At 40.7% G+C, this 18,036-nt stretch overlaps 2 protein-coding genes across 11 annotated transcripts in view; one reads left to right on the plus strand and one right to left on the minus strand.

Moving 5' to 3' along the window:
* The window catches only part of anks1b (ankyrin repeat and sterile alpha motif domain containing 1B), a 197,569-nt gene extending 186,871 nt beyond the window's left edge, over positions 1–10,698 (plus strand). For all 7 annotated transcript variants that reach the window (XM_051891015.1, XM_051891014.1, XM_051891013.1 and 4 more), the window contains one exon: positions 1–10,698. In XM_051891015.1, the coding sequence (XP_051746975.1) occupies positions 1–49 (49 nt within the window). In that variant the 3' untranslated portion in view covers positions 50–10,698.
* The window catches only part of apaf1 (apoptotic peptidase activating factor 1), a 26,141-nt gene continuing 18,661 nt past the window's right edge, over positions 10,557–18,036 (minus strand). For all 4 annotated transcript variants that reach the window (XM_051891010.1, XM_051891008.1, XM_051891012.1 and 1 more), the window contains one exon: positions 10,557–11,386. In XM_051891010.1, the coding sequence (XP_051746970.1) occupies positions 11,228–11,386 (159 nt within the window). In that variant the 3' untranslated portion in view covers positions 10,557–11,227. The remainder of the gene's footprint in view (positions 11,387–18,036) is intronic.

The following is an 18,036-nucleotide window of genomic DNA, read 5'->3' on the forward strand; positions in this document are numbered from 1 at the left end:
GGCAATGGCGGACGCCCATGTCTATTACAGTGGAATTCAGAGAATGTAGCCTGCCCCTAACATGGACCCTCAGTCTCACATGCATTGCAAATAAGGACCGCAAATACGGAACCTAAAAGCGTCACCGGAGCCTCTCGTAACGCATGTGTAAGGATTCGCACGAGGACTTTTTCGACTGGGACTTGCCGTACGCGTACAAGGACTGCCGACGTGGACCCGTGGCCTTTTAACGAAACACTCGCATGCACGCGCACACACACACACACACACACACACTGCATAAAAAAAAACAATAGGAGGAGACTGTGGAATCTGAATGTACACTTTTCAAGAGGCAGCGATTTGAGTTGCGTTCCAATGGACGGTGGCCGTCACGGAACTTTGTTGCGGGAAAGGCGAGTCACCGCGGAGACGGTCTCGCTACGGCGACTCGGTCACACTACATTGACTTTTCACTAAATATCTAGTCCAAAATACCATGGCATGTCTGGACTGGAAAAAACGGACTTTTACATGAATTGCTGTATTTTTCTTTTCAGTTTTCCTTGTTTCTTTCTTTCTTTCTTTCTCTCTTTATTTTGTTTGTTTGTGGTTAATGATTTAAAAATATGTATATGCACAATGTGAATGGACTCATTGCACTGGACAACCATGAAATGGATGCGTCTGGTGCCAAAATCACTACAGGATGGTTGTTAAGTTCATTGGCGGCGCCATGCAGATTATTATTGATATATACTGTTTAATAGAGAACTATATTACCATTACTGTAATATTTACAATTATTATAATTATTCTTATTGTGCAATTCTCGTCTGATGTCGTCTTAACGTTACATTATTTTTATATGATGCGTCAAGCTTGAATATGCAGCCATCTGAAAAAAAAAAAAATATTGTAGTACTACAAAGAAACCGAATGTGTGGATGGCTCCACTTGCATTTCAGATGAAAATATAAAAACAGATCTTATTTTCACTCATTGTCAATGTAGAATTTTGCCACAGTTCTGTAAATAAATATTTTGTTGACTCATTGTTCATATATGTTATTAAAAAACAACAAAAAATGTATAAAGAATGACAGAATTAAAAACAAATTTTTGCAGACAGGTCAAAGGGCACACATTATAATTTAAGGTACGAGCAACCGGCGGATTTGTGACATCATTGCGGACTAACATGTGTAGATAGGCTTGGGCTTCCAGCACACAAATTTTGTAAGTTTGGTCTTTATTTATATTCTTGCAAAGCACATGGAATAAATCCAGATTGTAGAACCATTGTCCTTTCTGTGGCCTGTGTTCCTATCTTCTTTTCTTTTTTCTTTCTTTCTTTCTTGTGTTTTATCTGTCCATTTATAGAGTGGTGCACGGATGACGTTAAAAACCTGGTAGACTAATTGTCCACTGGTTCCCTCGAGAGTTTTCAATGGGGTATTATAATGGGTTTTTCAGATTTATCAGTAAAATAAAGCTTGTGGTAATCATAACTTATGATATTTTGATGTTTTGTTCTACAGCGTAAACTGCACACACGCACACCCCAAACTGTTTTATGTAGTTACTTATAAAATGGTTAGTTCCTGTCCTTGATTCTAATTGGTCAATAGCTGTGTTTTATTCACGATAAAACACGGCTATGACCGCTTCATCCAACGGTTCTGTGTATCACTACACGACACGCTTAGCAACCACTCTTGGCAACATAAACTGTTTGTTCCCAATTTATATTGTTCATTGAAGCTTCCTGTATTGTGAGAAAGAGATCGAGCGAACGAGTTTATTACCTGCATTCAGATTTAGCGTTTTCTTTCAGGTCAGTCCTGTGTTCATAATAAAAAAATCTGTTTAAATGTCTGCTGCAATATCTTGTCCTTTTAACAGTTAAGGGGTTTTCCCGTGACCGACAGTACTAGCCAAAGCATTTATCAGTTGCGTCTTGTTCCGTGTTCACAGCAATTCAGTCTTTTCGATGTAAAAATGTCTTCGCTACTGACTGACACACTCATAAAGACAGTCTTTGCTGCCATCTAATGGCCTAATAATGTAACTTATGTTGCTGTTCACAGGTCAGGGACAAATTGTTTCTGGAGGAAGGAAGGCTTTTAGTGAAAGTTTACTTCATGAAAGGTGCATAGATACATATTTTTGGCTTTAATATTTGTATTGTGTGGTAACCATTTTATAAAAGCAATAAGGTACTCGAAGCTAGTGTTGTATCATGAATAAGTCACGGCCGAAGGGGTTGCGGGCACTCCGCTTTGCGTCGTGTCTAACAACGCCTTTCATCCGTGACTTGTTCACGATACGGCACTAGCCTCTCGTACCTTATTGCTTACTTGTTAGAAACATACATTTTCAAAAATAAGTAACTGCTTCAAAATTCATGCTTTCAGTATGGTTGTGTGTAATTTACATTGTAGAAGAAAATGCCAAAGTATCATCAAGTTATGTGAACCACAGACAGGCTTTTTTTTACTCATAAATTCAACCCCTGGGTTTTGACGTCATCCCTACTCTTTTGTTTTTTCTTGTTGAATTGTTGTTGAATTACTGTTGTCAATCAACTGTTACCCATCAATATTCTATCTGTACCCACCCTAATTATTTTGTTCTATCTATCTATCTATCTATCTGTCTGTCTGTCTGTCTGTCTACCTGTTTTTCTTTTGCTTTGTCTGTGTATATGTAATTATCGTTTGTATTATTTATTTGTGTGTACTTATCAGTGGCCTCTGGGGAACTGCCACCAATTACAATTTAGTAAAGACAGGGAGCGTGTTAGAAGATGTGTTTTGATAAGGACTTGAGTGTGAGTTTCAGGATAATATCTCCCTCAGGCAGGGTGGCATACAGTTCACTTCTTGTGCACTCTGTTTCCATGGAGCTCGTATCTTTTTCCACATAGCACGTAACAGTACTTGGTTACGGTGCAGAAACAGATCTGGAGAAACCACACAGCCAATTGACTCGGAAGAACCAACACAACAACGGACAGTTGTACTACTCAAATCATAGAGATCCTTAGTTGTTTGAACTTTAAATAAACAATAGAGAAGTTCTATGAAGCTTTTCTATGAGATGTACATCTAAGAGACATTTACAGCCTCGATTTCACCTGCAGTGCGTTTTATTCCCCAATCTGTAAGGCGTTTACTGCATCTTTCTGTCCGAGCCTTATAAATCAGATGGCATTTCAAGAGCCGTTTACATCAGAGAGATATACGTTCGTCAAGCGAGACGATCCGACCGACGTAACCTTTTATCAAATACCCTTCACTTTCCATTTCATCACGTAGTTCTCGCAACAAAGATAGAACGAGAGAGATAACGGGATAACTGTAGTCTTGCGTCCCAGATGGTGCGTATCCCGAAGCCTTTGACTAAATTAAGCGTCAGGGGATAACCATTTATGTAATTATCTTACAGATCAATTAATTAACACTTACAGAATGTGCCAAATAGATTTCTGCAGCGATATCAAAATAAAGTAGGCTTTATGATCGTTCAACTAGTTCAGTCACGTTGATATAAAAAGAACAAAGAGAGACGTGAGAGCCGAGAGTATGTGAGAACTGGGCCAGAGCCTTAGGAACACACACAAAATCAAACTGTAGGGAGCAAAAACAGCCCTCACCTAGCATTTATCAGCTCTGACGAAAAGAACAAACTGTGCTTACCTAACACTGTAAGCAAATATTGAAGATTAAGATCATTCCAAACTAAAGCTAGCCTATATCGACAACTGAATATGTGGTTATAATAGGTATTTCTTAAAATAGGCTTGTGTGCTTACGCCCATTTCATTAAGCATTTTATCATTTTGCCTAAAGTGTATCAATAACATTCTTTATTTATGTCCTGTGTTGAAGAAATACGATTTTACTTTAGTAATGTTGAAGTAGATAATCAGAGATGCTGATGTGGGTTCCCTCTGGGATTTCTGATGGGCTTTTAGTAATGTTATGTGTTCTGTGTGCATGTCAAATCAGGTCTGCGGTTAATATTAGTTTTGTTCATCAAAACGATTAGACAAAAGGTTCATTCACGCCACGTCGCAATTGCCTTAAGAAGCCTGAACTGTAAAAAGCCTTCATGTTGTTGTAGAATTTGTAATTACAGCGTGTAAACTCATAATTTTCTGAGAGCTACGACTTGTACCACGTGGCCGCCGTGCCACCTGACCACTGCAGATTTAAGATGTGTTCGACTTGAAGCGGCGCTGTGCAGACCGGTCGGTGTATGACGTCAAAGTAGGGCTGAAAGTAACGATTATTTTTCCAATCGATCGATCAATCAATTAATCAATCAACCATTTTTCCAAATCAATCAATCAATCGGTTATTTTTTCGATTAATCTGATTATCTCCCCTGTATAACTGTAACTAATTTATGTATTAACTTTTACCTCATGATATTATTTATTATAAAAGATTATGCAGTGTAGGCATAATTAGGAAAGGTGTTTACTAGACCTTTTCAATGGCATCCACCATCCGCTGTAAAAAGCTCCAGATCACTTATTTTCCACAGCTCATATTGTCTGGAGCTTTTTGTCTGCTGAAATGTGCCTGAAAGATATTTTGCAGTGTTTTGTCAGGAGAACAATCCCAAAACACATGAAATAACAGTACAACCCACTGAAGAGACGAACAGTCTATCCCTCACAGCGTTGTAAATCAAAGATGGCGCAGCCGTGTATAAGGTCTATGGCTGTGTACAGTCACTTTTTGGGGATTTAGCAGCAGCTGTTTACAAGTGTGAATCCTGAAATGTTTGTTCGTTCATTCAGGAGATTAAAGTAGCTGCTTGAATATGTCCATTCAGCTAATTATATGATCAAACAGGTGAAGTCACAAGCGCATTACTAACTAACTTTAGCGCAGCGATAACCATAGCGACAGTGTTAAACATGGCAGTGTCTATTAAACCGTTAAGTTTTACAACGATTGACAGAGCGTAATTAAATAAATGAGTCCAATCGAGGCGTGAGTTCATCCATTAGATATTTGAAATAACTACCAACAGCGTTCAATGCTTTAAGCGTTTCGCACCAGCTCGTATAAAACAGAATGCTGTTTGAAAGCAGCTGTATTAAGCCCAGAATATTAAACTGACAACGGTATTCTAGTGCTGTGTAAAACTTAGCTGTCCAAATACTCACGCTGGCGTGTCGTCGTTTTGAAGTAAGAGAGCCTCGGGATGTTTTCTTTCTTTTCAGACGCTCCTGCACCGAAGTTGTGCTGCTATGGTAGGCCTGTGTCATTTGGGGTGTACAGAGCGTGTAGAGCACCATTTTATTTGGTCTCTGTTTAAAAAAAATTCCCATACCGTAAATCGGGCCAGATATTTTTGTAATAACGGCAGATTTTTCCCTTCAGCCACCATCATTGGGAAATATAAACAGCGCAGCGAATCGACGCATTTTACTCAAATCGACCAATTTACGTAATCGACGTAATCACGCAGCCCCACATCAAAGGACTGTGAGAGGGATTATAAAGCATACAGAGCTGTATTTATGGTAATAACAACATGGCGTGAATGCAGCAAAAGATCAAATGTGAATTTGTAAAAGCATCAATAAAAAAGTCTTTTTAAAAGTTTCCGGTTAGACAATTACATTGTGTAGTCAGCGGCTTGAAAATATGCTTGTGTGTGTGTGTGTCTTTTATTTTTTCCCTGCAGAATCGGCAATAAATCATTCAAAATACTACCAGGAATGTGTATTTAAAAAGCAAATTTGATTTCATGATGTTAAATTTGATTTGTTTGATTTCATGTTGACTTTATCACACAGGTAGGCTACTAGTCATCCATAAAAGGCTACGATGAAGTCATGTCGATCAGTTTTGTGTCATTTGAGTGTATTTTCTTGATACAACACTGTCTGTTATGCTGAAACTCTGTTAAACATACCCCAAGCAGCTGTAACGAAGCACGTGGGCTACCCCAGAAACCTGGTGTGCGTTTCCACTTAGCTTTTAGGGGGCTTTGACACCGGGCACCGAATCTGGGTGCGATTGTTCCCGGCGCCCCCGACATCGTTGGTCTGGTTTCACACTCAGGCCCTGTCCCAAACGGTACCCTAAGCCCTCGCAATCTTCCTCCGAGTCCACACTTTCTTGACGTGTAGCCGCTTTGACTGTCGGGTAGAAGAGCTCGCGGCTTTGCGGGCTCTGCAAAAGTGCACATCAAGTGCGCATAACGGCCGCAACGACGGGGGCACTCGTGAGCACTCTTCTGAAACTTAAAATGACAAATGGGACATGAAGTGTACCATTAGGGACAAGGCCTCACTTGATTTAATTGAACCCCGGTGCACTTGCATACACAAACCAATGTGATCACAAATGGGCTGTTTTAGACACTCGTCGTCGTATATTTTGAACCCGATCCCACAATTCCGTCAACCCGTTATCACCTTTGAAAACGTGCGCTGAAAGTTCAGATGCGACGATAACTGTTATTTTTGTGGGGTCAAACTCATCAGGTACCCCTGATGACGAAAGGGCATTTTTGGGAGGACGCCCAGCATCCTAAAGCCAGCTGCCATGGCAACACTGGCCACGAGCCCATTAAGGGCTTCACCTCCTCTGCGGTCCACGACGGGAGAGGCGATAGAGAAATCACACCTGCCGAAGAGCCGCATTCATCCGTCAACGAGGTCAGATGCGATTCAAGAGGGAGCAGATTTGTAGTTTTTTCCTCCCACCCAAAGAGAAGCCAAAGGAGCGACCTGGAAGGAAGGAAAGAAGGAAATGTTCCTAAACGGCACGCAAACTGTTCATGTCAGCATAAGAACGAGGCATATTTAGGCCAAGTCCTGAAACGTTTATCTGTCAGACCGCATCGCGCTCCTGACTCGACGCATTTCGGCTTTAAAGGCCAAAGGCAGCTCAGGGCGGTAGCCTGAAGTGCAAAAAGGCCTTTAGTAACACACTTATGCGAACAAGCGCAGAACCACGCAGTTGAAGATGAATGCGGTTGTCCAGCATCAAAAAAAAAATGTAGTTGATGGTGTGTAGGGAAATTCTTTCAGAACTGTGGACAGCAAGATTTCCATTGAATAAATTTTAATTGTGTTGTGTTGTTAAAAAAAGACTTTGGATATAGTGCCAAAGTTGCACGGGGAGCATTTTTATCCTTTCAGAACAGTATACTGTAAACCAGGTCTAGGCAACTCTGGGCCTTGAAATTCCCTTTCCTGCAGAGCTAAGCTCCAACTATAATAAATCACACCTGAACGAGCTAATCAAGGTCATCAGGATTACGGGCTTTTGAGTTTGATTTAGTTGGCCAGGCCCGCTGTAAAGCTAAAGAATGTCGTACGGGTGAGTAGTCTATGACAGGTTTTGGGAGAAGGATTCCTTTAATAACAAAGGCGACATGTATTTCTTCCGCAAATTACGTTTGCTCGCACAGCTTCAGGAGCAGGATCGCGTCCAAAGCTCCGCAGGCAAGGATTTGGCATCCGCTGTCTTGTTCTTTCTTTTTTTTTTTTCTTCATACGCACACAGTTGGCCCTGCTCCACCTGACCTGACGAGAGCGAGCAATAAAGTAGCCTCCGACACCGAGAGCAGCTGACAGGAACTCAGGCCAAGGTTCAGGTAACTGAGGCAGGGGGATGCACATGTGAGTCAGAGATGAGCAAAGCCTCATAGAAACGGCATGTCCAATGACAATGGCAGGTACTGATGGTGTGCTTTGTATATGGGTAAAAGGGTTTGAGTGGAGTTTTGACAAACTTCACTGGGAAAGTTGTGTTTACAATGTACCAGGGTCAATATAGGAGGTGTGCTGCTTCTGTTGAAAAAAAGAACCTTTGAAGTTCGATTGTGTAAAATGTGTCATGTGTTTGAAGGGTATAACAAGCAGGGATCCTGTGGTTGACCCAATTTACAGTAGGTATTTTTTGGTGCAATTGTTGGTGGCAAGCACCATGTCTTCCTCACACGAAAAACAGTCTGTAATTAGACAATACACTGTTAATATATCGGTCACCAATAAAACTGTAGCGCAGGGGTGTCCAATCCTGCTCCTGGAGGGCCAATGCCCTGCGGAGTTTAGGTGAAAGTTGTCAACACACCTGCCTGGAAGTTTGGAGTATGCCTTGTAAGACCTTGATCGCCTGGTTCCAACCCTAATTAAACACACCTGAACTGAACTCTGCAGGACTGTGGCCCACCAGGAGCAGGATTGAATTCAAGTGTAGATTTTGTGCAGGCATGCATATGTTGTGGTGACCAGGTCTTCAGGCCAAAAAAGAACAAGAGAACACAAGAGAACACAAGAGAAGTGATGTGTACTTGAATAACCAATATATCATGGGAATAGAAGGGAACATCACCTGCCCTATTCCAAATATCAGTTATGTGTGTAAAGGGCAAAAAAGAAAGGAAAGAGGTAGACCTAGGCTAGAGTCAAATTGGACGGGCTGGAGGAGGATGTGACGGGTTATATAATGGTTTGCGAAGTGTGTTTGTTTTCACTTGACCTCCAGCTGCATTTCACCAGAACATAAGAGCTGAGAATGTAATAAGAGGAAAATGTAGTTCATGCTGCAGAAGATGTGGTTTGGGTGATATGATGTGTGATAAAATTGAAAACTAGACCTGTCAGAGGCCTGTGGGAAATTAAGTGCAGGGAGATGTACCTCCCTGCGCCGTCAAGTTTAATGTTAACGAAGCAAACCTATCTACTTAATGATCAACTTTTTCTGACAATTCTTATGAGTTGTTTGAGGGTTGGCTCCAAGGTAGATGTCCAGGAATGTGATTGAGCACCCCTGTTTTCAAGCAATGAAGGATAGTGGCTGATTGATTGAGAATGTAGCTGTGAGCGTGAAGGTCGTCACGCCAATCAAGGGCCTGCCTGATGTTCCCATCACAAAAGGGTTAATGAAAGGAATGTGCTGTCTGCTCCATGAGCAAGTAAGTGTACAGTGGGGTGAATGGTGGAATGACTTAATAAAGAAATGGTCTGTTTGTAACATGAAAGTCCCAATGTAATTTCCTAGGCCAACACATTAACCACTGGGCCACACCTCAATGCCAGTGGCACATTGAATCAATGAGATGTACAATATATAAAGGGGATTCTAGGCTCAGTGAAATGCAAGTTGTGGTGTAGCAAGAGATGTGTTGTCACATCTCAGTGTCAGAGGTTGCTGTTTCAAATCCCAGGAAGATTAAGCATGGGCAACTGACCAGATGGAAGCTGGAGTAGTGTGTGTTTGACGGAATAAGGTGAGTAAATGTGTTCTTTGGGTCAGCAGCACAATGAAAAGCAGTGTGTATTTTGTCACGCTCAAGGAAAAAAAAAAAAAAAAAAGAATTTACTAAGTATTTATACTTAGCCCGCTCCCACCCTCCTTCCTTCCTTCATTTTATAATAATATATATATATAAGTCTTAACTGGCCTTAAAAAAAAACCCTCTTCCAAACCTTGCCCAATATAACCCAACCACTACACATTTTGGACACCTCACTCAAGTCAGCAGCTCACCAGTACAGACTGCAACACTTCAATTAGGTGTCCAAAGAGACGTACTACAATGTATAGTGCTTGGGATACAGGGAGTAACGATTGGAAGCACTATACCCCTTCTGCTGTGTTCCACATCAAAAATGCCCAGCCTTTTCAATTGCTTCATTAAGCAACAAATATTGGATTACACATTTTCAATTTGCACAGCTTTAGGATTGCTCATAGGCCTCCTTGATCTCACCTTATGCACATCAGCAGAAGCTCAGATCAATGACACCTACGATCAGTCACTTCCAAAAGTGCGCCTAATTCAAACAAAACAAGTCAATCTCCCCATTTCTTCCAATATTTGCCCAAAACATTGAAGCAATTTTCTCCACACTGCTCATTCTTCACCAGGAGCACATATTAGGCTTGTTAGAGATGCATCTGCACTGTGCAGACCTATCAGAGTATGACATCAAAGTACTGCAAGACCATTTGGAGAGCATACAACTTTTACTTTTCAATCACCCTCACACGGTACTTTGGTGTCATACTCCAGTCAGTCTGCACGGCCCCAATGCATCTGGAACAAGCCTAAACTCACCTGACTCAAATTCCTGCTCCAGCTCAAACAAATTCACACTAAATACAATCCTGGACCAAATCATTTCTTCTACAAACACCGGAACACCCTTCTAACTCACAAACAACTTCAGCAAACTATTGCTTCAGCTCGGACTGTACAAATGTGCCGCACAGCTCTGCTTGACAATGACATTTGGACATGACAGTGTGCTGTCTGTTCTCATCAGCCAGCTGCCAACAGGAAGTGTCAGAAACAGACGGAGCATGACCGCTGCTGTGTCAGCGCTGCAATGCATTACAGTGTCCTCTTCCCTCTTGCTCTCAAAAGCATGCATTCAAGAACCAGCAACCTTTTTTTCCTTCAACACTTTACCCTAAACTCCAGGTACATCTACTTTCATGCACAAGGGGGAACAAACCAAAAAAAAAAAAAAAAAAAACAACATACATTCACTCACATCAATCATATCAGGATCAATAACAGACAAGTCTGCCTTGGTGTTCATTCAATTTATATTCACATTAACACATTCAGTTACAGCACCTCTTCATTTTGTATCATTACACATTGACTTGTAAGCACAACAAACAATTACATTTTTCCCCCCAGACAATGCTTTAAAAAAAAAAAAAACAATTATATATTCCTCATTGTTTCCCAAGACTTACTTAGAAACCTACACACACCTTGCTACATCGCACACGAGTGAGCCTCTCCAGATACATAAAATATAAAGTCTGTACTCATTAGCTTACCTCAAATGCTTTATTTAATCAGTGAGCCACTTTAAAGCGCTTACATGTAACATCACTGCCACAAGTCAAACCGGAGCCTTCCAAACTAGCAAAAGCTACTTAATGTGCTTCTTTTCACATTTTACACATATTGTCTACATTAAAAGGCACCAGTTCAAATGCATAGGCTCTGAGGAAATCCCACACTGGGCTGTGTACACTTGAAATAAGAAATGAAGGCTTTTGTTATAGTTCACAGTACTTGAGCTTCAATGCAGATTGTCTTCCAAAACATTATGAAACATTAGCAAAAACCTCAAAATGTTACAACTCCATATTATCAAGTCTTACCCTTACCTAGTTGATCCTACAAATGTACAGAAAGAACGGGAAGGAAAAAAAAAAAAAAAAAAAAACCACACCCCCCCCATCTAAATTCCTCCTCCCTCCACTTTCTTTAAAACATAAAGGATTCCAATGCTGTCCACAGTCAAAAAGGTGGTGAAATCAGGTGATACATGAATCTTCTTCAGATTGGCACCCATCGTGTAGAATGTCTGCAGGGCCTCTCCCGTCTCAACGCTCCACCACTGCAACAACAAAAACAAATACAAATCAACAAAATTCCCTGGGGTGAAAGTCTGTGTCATAAGAAAGTTACAGCTTTTTTTACCAACAGCACAATGTGGAAAACAGAGAACCTAACACCCACAGCAGAGGATCTCCGTTCCCTACGGCTATGCTCAAACACACTGTTCTGGTCAAAAAGCAACAAAGGAAATCGTTATATGCATGTTAACAACTGCTAAATGACTGAATACCGTTAGATTACGGTGCCTAAGCCGCACCGGTGTCACTTAGGCGCACTGACAAAATGAGGCCACCGTGCAGCTACTGGCCAAACCGTCAGCGACAATGACAACAGATGCCTCCGACCGCAGTGCTTGTTTTTACGCTCTCTTTATGCAGATGCACAAACACGGCACCCCCGACAGACTCGTTAATCATGCCGCCCTTGTGAATTAATGGCTCTCGTTTGCATTTAACAGGCTCGTTCTACACAACTTACGGCTTTGTGTTCAAATCTCACCACCGAGATGGTTTTCGGCCCAGTGTACCAGACCTCCAAAAATAAAGCAGCCAGAGAGGGACGTGATTGCCACATGCATGTAAGGGATATTGCTTGAGTCCCATTTCTTCCCCCCCCCCCCCCCAATATAGACAGTGCTCTGTCTCTATGGTCTCAAACTAAATAATAACAATAAAGGTTCAGACAAAACGGTGAGCCATACACACACACACACACTTGCTTTTAAAACCCCAGCCATTCGTTCATGCACACACAGATGGTACTACACTCAATTGAATTATTTGCTATGAGATCACGGCTTGCCACGGCTAGACACGGCCCGTTCATTACTTCAAACCTGATGTTTGGAACACATTTCCAGTCCTCATTGGGTGGATTTCCCCCCCATCAGCCAACAAAAGCCCACAAATTCAAGATTATTAGCTCTTTCACAGACAACATGCTAAGAAGTGCCATTACACAACCCACAGGGGGAGGAGGAAGGGGAGAGAAAAAAAAAAAAAAAAAAAAAAAAAAAAAAAAAAAAAAGGACCACCACCAGTAAAGGAACCTGCTTCAATTATTCACCAGGCCAAGGCCAAGTCTCATACTTTTTCTGCCTCTTTTTTGCATTTTTCATTCCAAGAGCTGCATTATTTCTCACACAGTGTATAGGTCAGGTCTGTGTACTACAGACACAGACCTGACCTTGTTCCACTCCATCTACTCATCTCCAAATGCATGATTGTGCACCTTAAATGAAAGCCAAAAACTGCAAGACAAAAAAAAAAACATCAATTTGTAACAAAAGCCACTGTGTCCCTGGGTTGATGTGCAGCACAATTATTTACATGTATTTAAAGCAGACTGGGTGGATTCAACAACTTCCTTTCAAAAGATCTGCGTCGGTCTGGCGTTAGCTTGACTCGTGGCTGGTTCAAGGAGAGTGTGTTGCGTGAATAACAGGAAAAAAAAAGGACCCTTTTATGATTGAAATAAGTCATGAACTGCAAATCTCCTCCTGAGAAATGACATTTCCACACATACAAGCTGACAGAGACAGCTGAGGTCTGAAGATCAGGGGTCGGCAGTCATCCTCTGACCCCGGAGGTGCTGTGAAGTTGAGTGACGTGCCCAAGGGTATAGAGGAAGTGGCTACATCAGCCCTCTTACTACTTGGTCTATAACCCAAAACATGCAAGGGAGGAGAACAGACACCAACAAGACTGGGCTATTAAGACCATCTGCGTTAGCCAGACAACAGCTGCATTTCAGTCATCCCAAAAAAAAAAAAAAAAAAAAAAAACACCACACACCACATTTATTTTACCATAAAGTTAAAACATTTCCAGGATTTTTCAGACCCAGGGAACAGATTGGACCATGAATAACTTATTTCTATACTGCACTTCTGCTCACTCTCATTTGCAAGTAACTAAAACGTTAAAATAAAATAAAACAAATACTGCCATAATCATTTTTCTACCAACCACCACGTGGGAATCTTGTGTTTGCAATCATCACTGGATCTTTTTTTTTTTTTTTTTTTTTTTTTTTAAACTGGAAAATTCAGGAATAAAATCATCCAATATTTGTTTATCATGCTTCTCTGGCTTGCAGAAAAAAAAAAAAAAAAAAAAAAAAAAAAAAAGGATATAAAGAACACCACCATATACAGTACCTTTAAGGGGCTAGTTCACCCAAAAATTTAATTTCTGTCATTACTCACCCTTATGACATTCCACACCCGTAAGACCTTCATTCATCTTTGTTCACAAATTAAGATATTGATGAAATCCAAGAGAGTTTTTTTTTTTTTTTTTTTTTTTTTCTTCCCTCCTTCCACACTAACTATTTTAACCATGTTTTTACTACTTTTCTGGACCTTCAATGACAGTAATTTCGGGAGGAATCCTCGACTGGCATCCACACACCGCAGCGTGACAAAAATGGGGTGTGCGCTGTGCTGTCGGCCCTCCGTAGCAACTTTCCCGCATGAACACGCTTTGACAGATTTGTTCCCGACTCCTGGCAGATGATCTGAGTCACGGCACTAGCGCGTGTCCGCCTGCCCGAAGCTAAACATTCAGATTGCTTTCAACCAGATGAAGTCAATAGTCTTTCATTATTTTACTAATAAAAAAAAAAAAAATAATAATAAAAATAAAGAGTAACTTTATTTTGGATTTAAGAGGCCAAAATAAAGTGCAAATAAGAAAAAAAAGAAAATTAAAATTCTCAATTACTCACCCTCATGTCGTTCCACACCCGTAACACCTTAAACACAAATTAAGATATTTCTAATGAAATCCAAGAGGTATCTGACTTCTCCACAGACAGTCATTTAACCACCACTTTCAAGGTCCGGAAAGATACTAAAGACATTGTTCAAATAGTCCACGTGACTGCAGTGGTTTAACCTTAAATTTTAACAAAGCAACAACAATACTTTGTTGAATAAAGTTATTTGTTTTTGCGCACAATATCCTCTTCTGTGTCATTCTCTTATGCCGTTTGTGTTCAGAGCTTCCAGCTTCTAAAAGATATTGTTGAATAAAGTTATTTTTGCACACAAAAAGTATTCTCATCACTTCATAACATTAAGGTTGAACCACTGCGGTCACGTTGACTATTTTAACAATGTCTTTAGTACCTTTCTGGACCTTGAAAGTGGTGAATAAATTGCTGTCTATAGGGGATAAAAGAAAAAAAAAAAATCTTGGATTTCAAAAAAAAAAAAAATCACTTGTGTTCCGAAGATGAACAAAGGTCTTACAGGTTTGGAATGACATGAGGGCGAATAATGACAGAATTTTCATTTTTGGGTGAACCAACCCTTTAATGATAATTAAACACCCAGCAACTCTTTGCATCAGTGCCAAATCCATTCTCCCTCAGTTTCTTCTTTCAGTCACTGTCTAATGACGGGTGTGAACGCTGTGCAGAAACAACAGTCCTGACAACAAGACGAGAACAAGTCCATCTCCCTGTCTCTGTGGCACATCCAGACCCAACGGCCCCAAGTGTTGCTACTGCTGCAAAACAAATAGCTTTTCTCACCTTTGTTCAACAGTAGAAACAGACAAAGAAAATAAAGAGTCTCTTATTTGCAGGTGAATGCTGTTGTGGGACTCGGAGCAATAAACTGCTGTGATATAAGCGTTCTGTCTGGTAGAGGTGAAGGTCCGGATGCCCTAGAGCTGATGTGTGTGAATTACTAGGAGTCTCCAAACAGCAGCCAAATCCTCCAGAGAACAAACACTATATACGTGTGTGTGTGAGAGAGAGAGGGGGAGTGTGATTTAATGCGTTTGAGCCTCTTCCTCAGTAAAGGTGTAATATCCTGGCTGACCTCCTCATCCGTTTGTCCTATCCTTCAGGGAAATATTTCTGTCTCATGCGAAGGAACACTTTGTCACTCGCACACCTGCAGCTACAATAACCATTTGTCTTTTATGAGTGAAAGCTAAATGAAAAGAGACCTTTATAAATCACTCAAACACACAGAAAACATTACCTCTCAGAGTGAAGGGCAAAATGAGTTATCCAGACTCATACATGCACAAAACATGCATAAAGAATGATGCTACACGTCATCCGACAATCTGTCGGCTAGATTTTTTTAAAAAGGTGACATACAGATAAAAGATAGACTGATGCACACTACAGATATCTTGATGAATGAGACCGAAAACAAGACAAGGGAAAAGTATAAAAAGACAGATGCCCTGCTGATTTGTCCTTTGTGGATAAGTGGGTTGGACTGGAGACAGGACATGTCCTGTCTCAATGAGGACAGACAAGGGACAGATTACGTGTTTAACAATTCATGATGCGTTTGGTTTCAGTTAGGGGGTGTCACAATATACTGTTACTGACGATATCCGTTTCATTTAATTATCACCGTTATTGTTTTAATACTACCCATGCAATAATGTATTGTTAAAACACTTCTTTTTCTAACAAATGCTAATAATGTGCATCTTTCACTTCGGCTGGATGTAACCAATCGGTGAGATTTACTGCTTGCGTTCAGAGAGGAGTTGAAAACGGACACGTGGAGTCAGATTCCTTCCTGTAGTGACGCTTGTGGTGTTTGCATACTTTCTCAGAGATTAAGCAGAATAGATGCAATATTTGTCAAAAACACAGCAGAAACCCTTTTCATTAACTACATTATTCTTGTACATACAGGCGCCATATTTAGTATATAAAAAAAAAATAAAAATAATAATTCAACCTATACCATTTAAAAACCAATAAAACAGGTTTTTTTTTTTTTTAAACAGTTGTATTTTGAAAATCTGATAGTGACAGCCCAAGTTACAATCACTTTCAATACTTTGTGCACAAAAAAAAAAAAAAAAAAAAAAAAAAAAAAAAAAAAACAACTTTATTCAACAATTTTTCCTCTTCCCTGTCAGACTCCTATGCAGTTGATAAATTGAATAAAGTCATTTGTTTTTGCACACAAAAAGTAATTCTTGTCGCTTCATAACATTAAGGTTAAACCACTGTAGTCACGTTTACTATTTTAACAATGTCTTTACTATCTTTCTGGACTCAGATCAAAAATCTTAATCTGTGTTCCTTACATGAACGCAGGTCTTGCAGGTTTGGAACAGCATGAGGGTGAGTACTTAATGACAGAAATTTAATTTTTGTGAACCAACCATTTAAATAGCTCACTGCTGTACTTTTAGCCAGTTTTGCTGGATTGCATCAGTGAAAAAACATTAACATTTCACATGAAACATTAACATTTAACACCTCACTCACTTATTGTCCATCTGTAAATGAACAACCGTTACCATATACAGTACTTAACCCTCTATGCATTTTACCCACTGCAAAAAGAAAATAAGAAAAATAAATAACTGGCCTGCTTCCATTCAAAACAATGTCAGTTGTTCATGTACTCGGATGGACTGAACTGAAAAACATGTCAAAGAACAAGCGTTGCTGAGGGCCCAATACAAATACAAACATGTCACCAACAAACTACCGAAGGCAACCACCAAAAGACAGATCGCCTCAAAGTGAATGCAGAGAGCTGCTATGCTGAACAAGCTCGGGCATGGCCATGTCTACAAGACTCTTCCTGCCTGAATGGCAAGCTAAACCGGGAGTTTAACAGAGCAAACAAAGCTTAGCTTGATGTCACCACATTTTATTTCAGATGTGGCAAAATGATGATCTGTGCCACGGCCTAGCAGTTATCACGTTGAGTTGTGGTGCAAGTTCGAATCCAGCCTGCAATGTCATTCTCCCCACCACTACTGTTTGAATTTTTTTTTTTTTATTTTTTTTTTTAGGGCTTTCGGGCACATTTTATTTACACAATTGGTGACACAGGAGATGGTGGTGAGAATGACATTGCAGGCTGGATTTGAACTTGCACCACTGCGTGAGCACCACAACTCAATGTGATAACTGCTAGGCCGTGGCACGGATCATAATTTTGCCACATATCTGAAATAAAATATCTGAAATAAGCCCAGGGATTATTTACAGTAAACAAGTAGGCTAAAACTACCATAAGCGAACCATTCCAACGAAAAGACAGACTTCACACAACATCTGCTCCGATATATTACCGGATCCTGCAGGCGACGTAAATTCTCAAATCAGAACAAGTGCATTTCCAGCAGGAAGCGCAGCGTGACGCGTCACATCTCGCACACCTCCTTCCTTTGTGTGGTCGTAACAGATTTACAGCAGGTTTGGTTCGGTCTGATGAAGACGTTTGGCTGGGGATGTGGAACCGACGCGTGCAATGATTAATTTATCATTTGATATTGCAGACGGCGGGATCCTGAGCGAGAGGACAGCCGGTGATCAATCAGGAGCTTATTATCGGGTCTCCGACAGACCCGTCGCTCACGCGCTCAAGCGGAGGGTCAGGAGCGCGGGGGCAGCCTGATGCAGATGCATTTGATAAACTGACAGATTGATGTGTGATGAAGCATCATTACGCCACTGACACTTACACAATGTACAGACGGCTCAGAGTATATTAATAAAGTCGTCGCAATGTGTGATGGATAATGGGTGACATCGTTGATGGAAGTTAGTCTCGCTCAGTTCCTGACATGATAATGTGCCTCTGTGACATGAGCGATTGGACAAGTGTCTGCCTGATAATACAGATGAAGTGGTAATGTCACAAAA

Source organism: Ctenopharyngodon idella, chromosome 4 (assembly GCF_019924925.1).
Source record: "Ctenopharyngodon idella isolate HZGC_01 chromosome 4, HZGC01, whole genome shotgun sequence".
NCBI classification, from domain to species: Eukaryota; Metazoa; Chordata; class Actinopteri; order Cypriniformes; family Xenocyprididae; genus Ctenopharyngodon; species Ctenopharyngodon idella.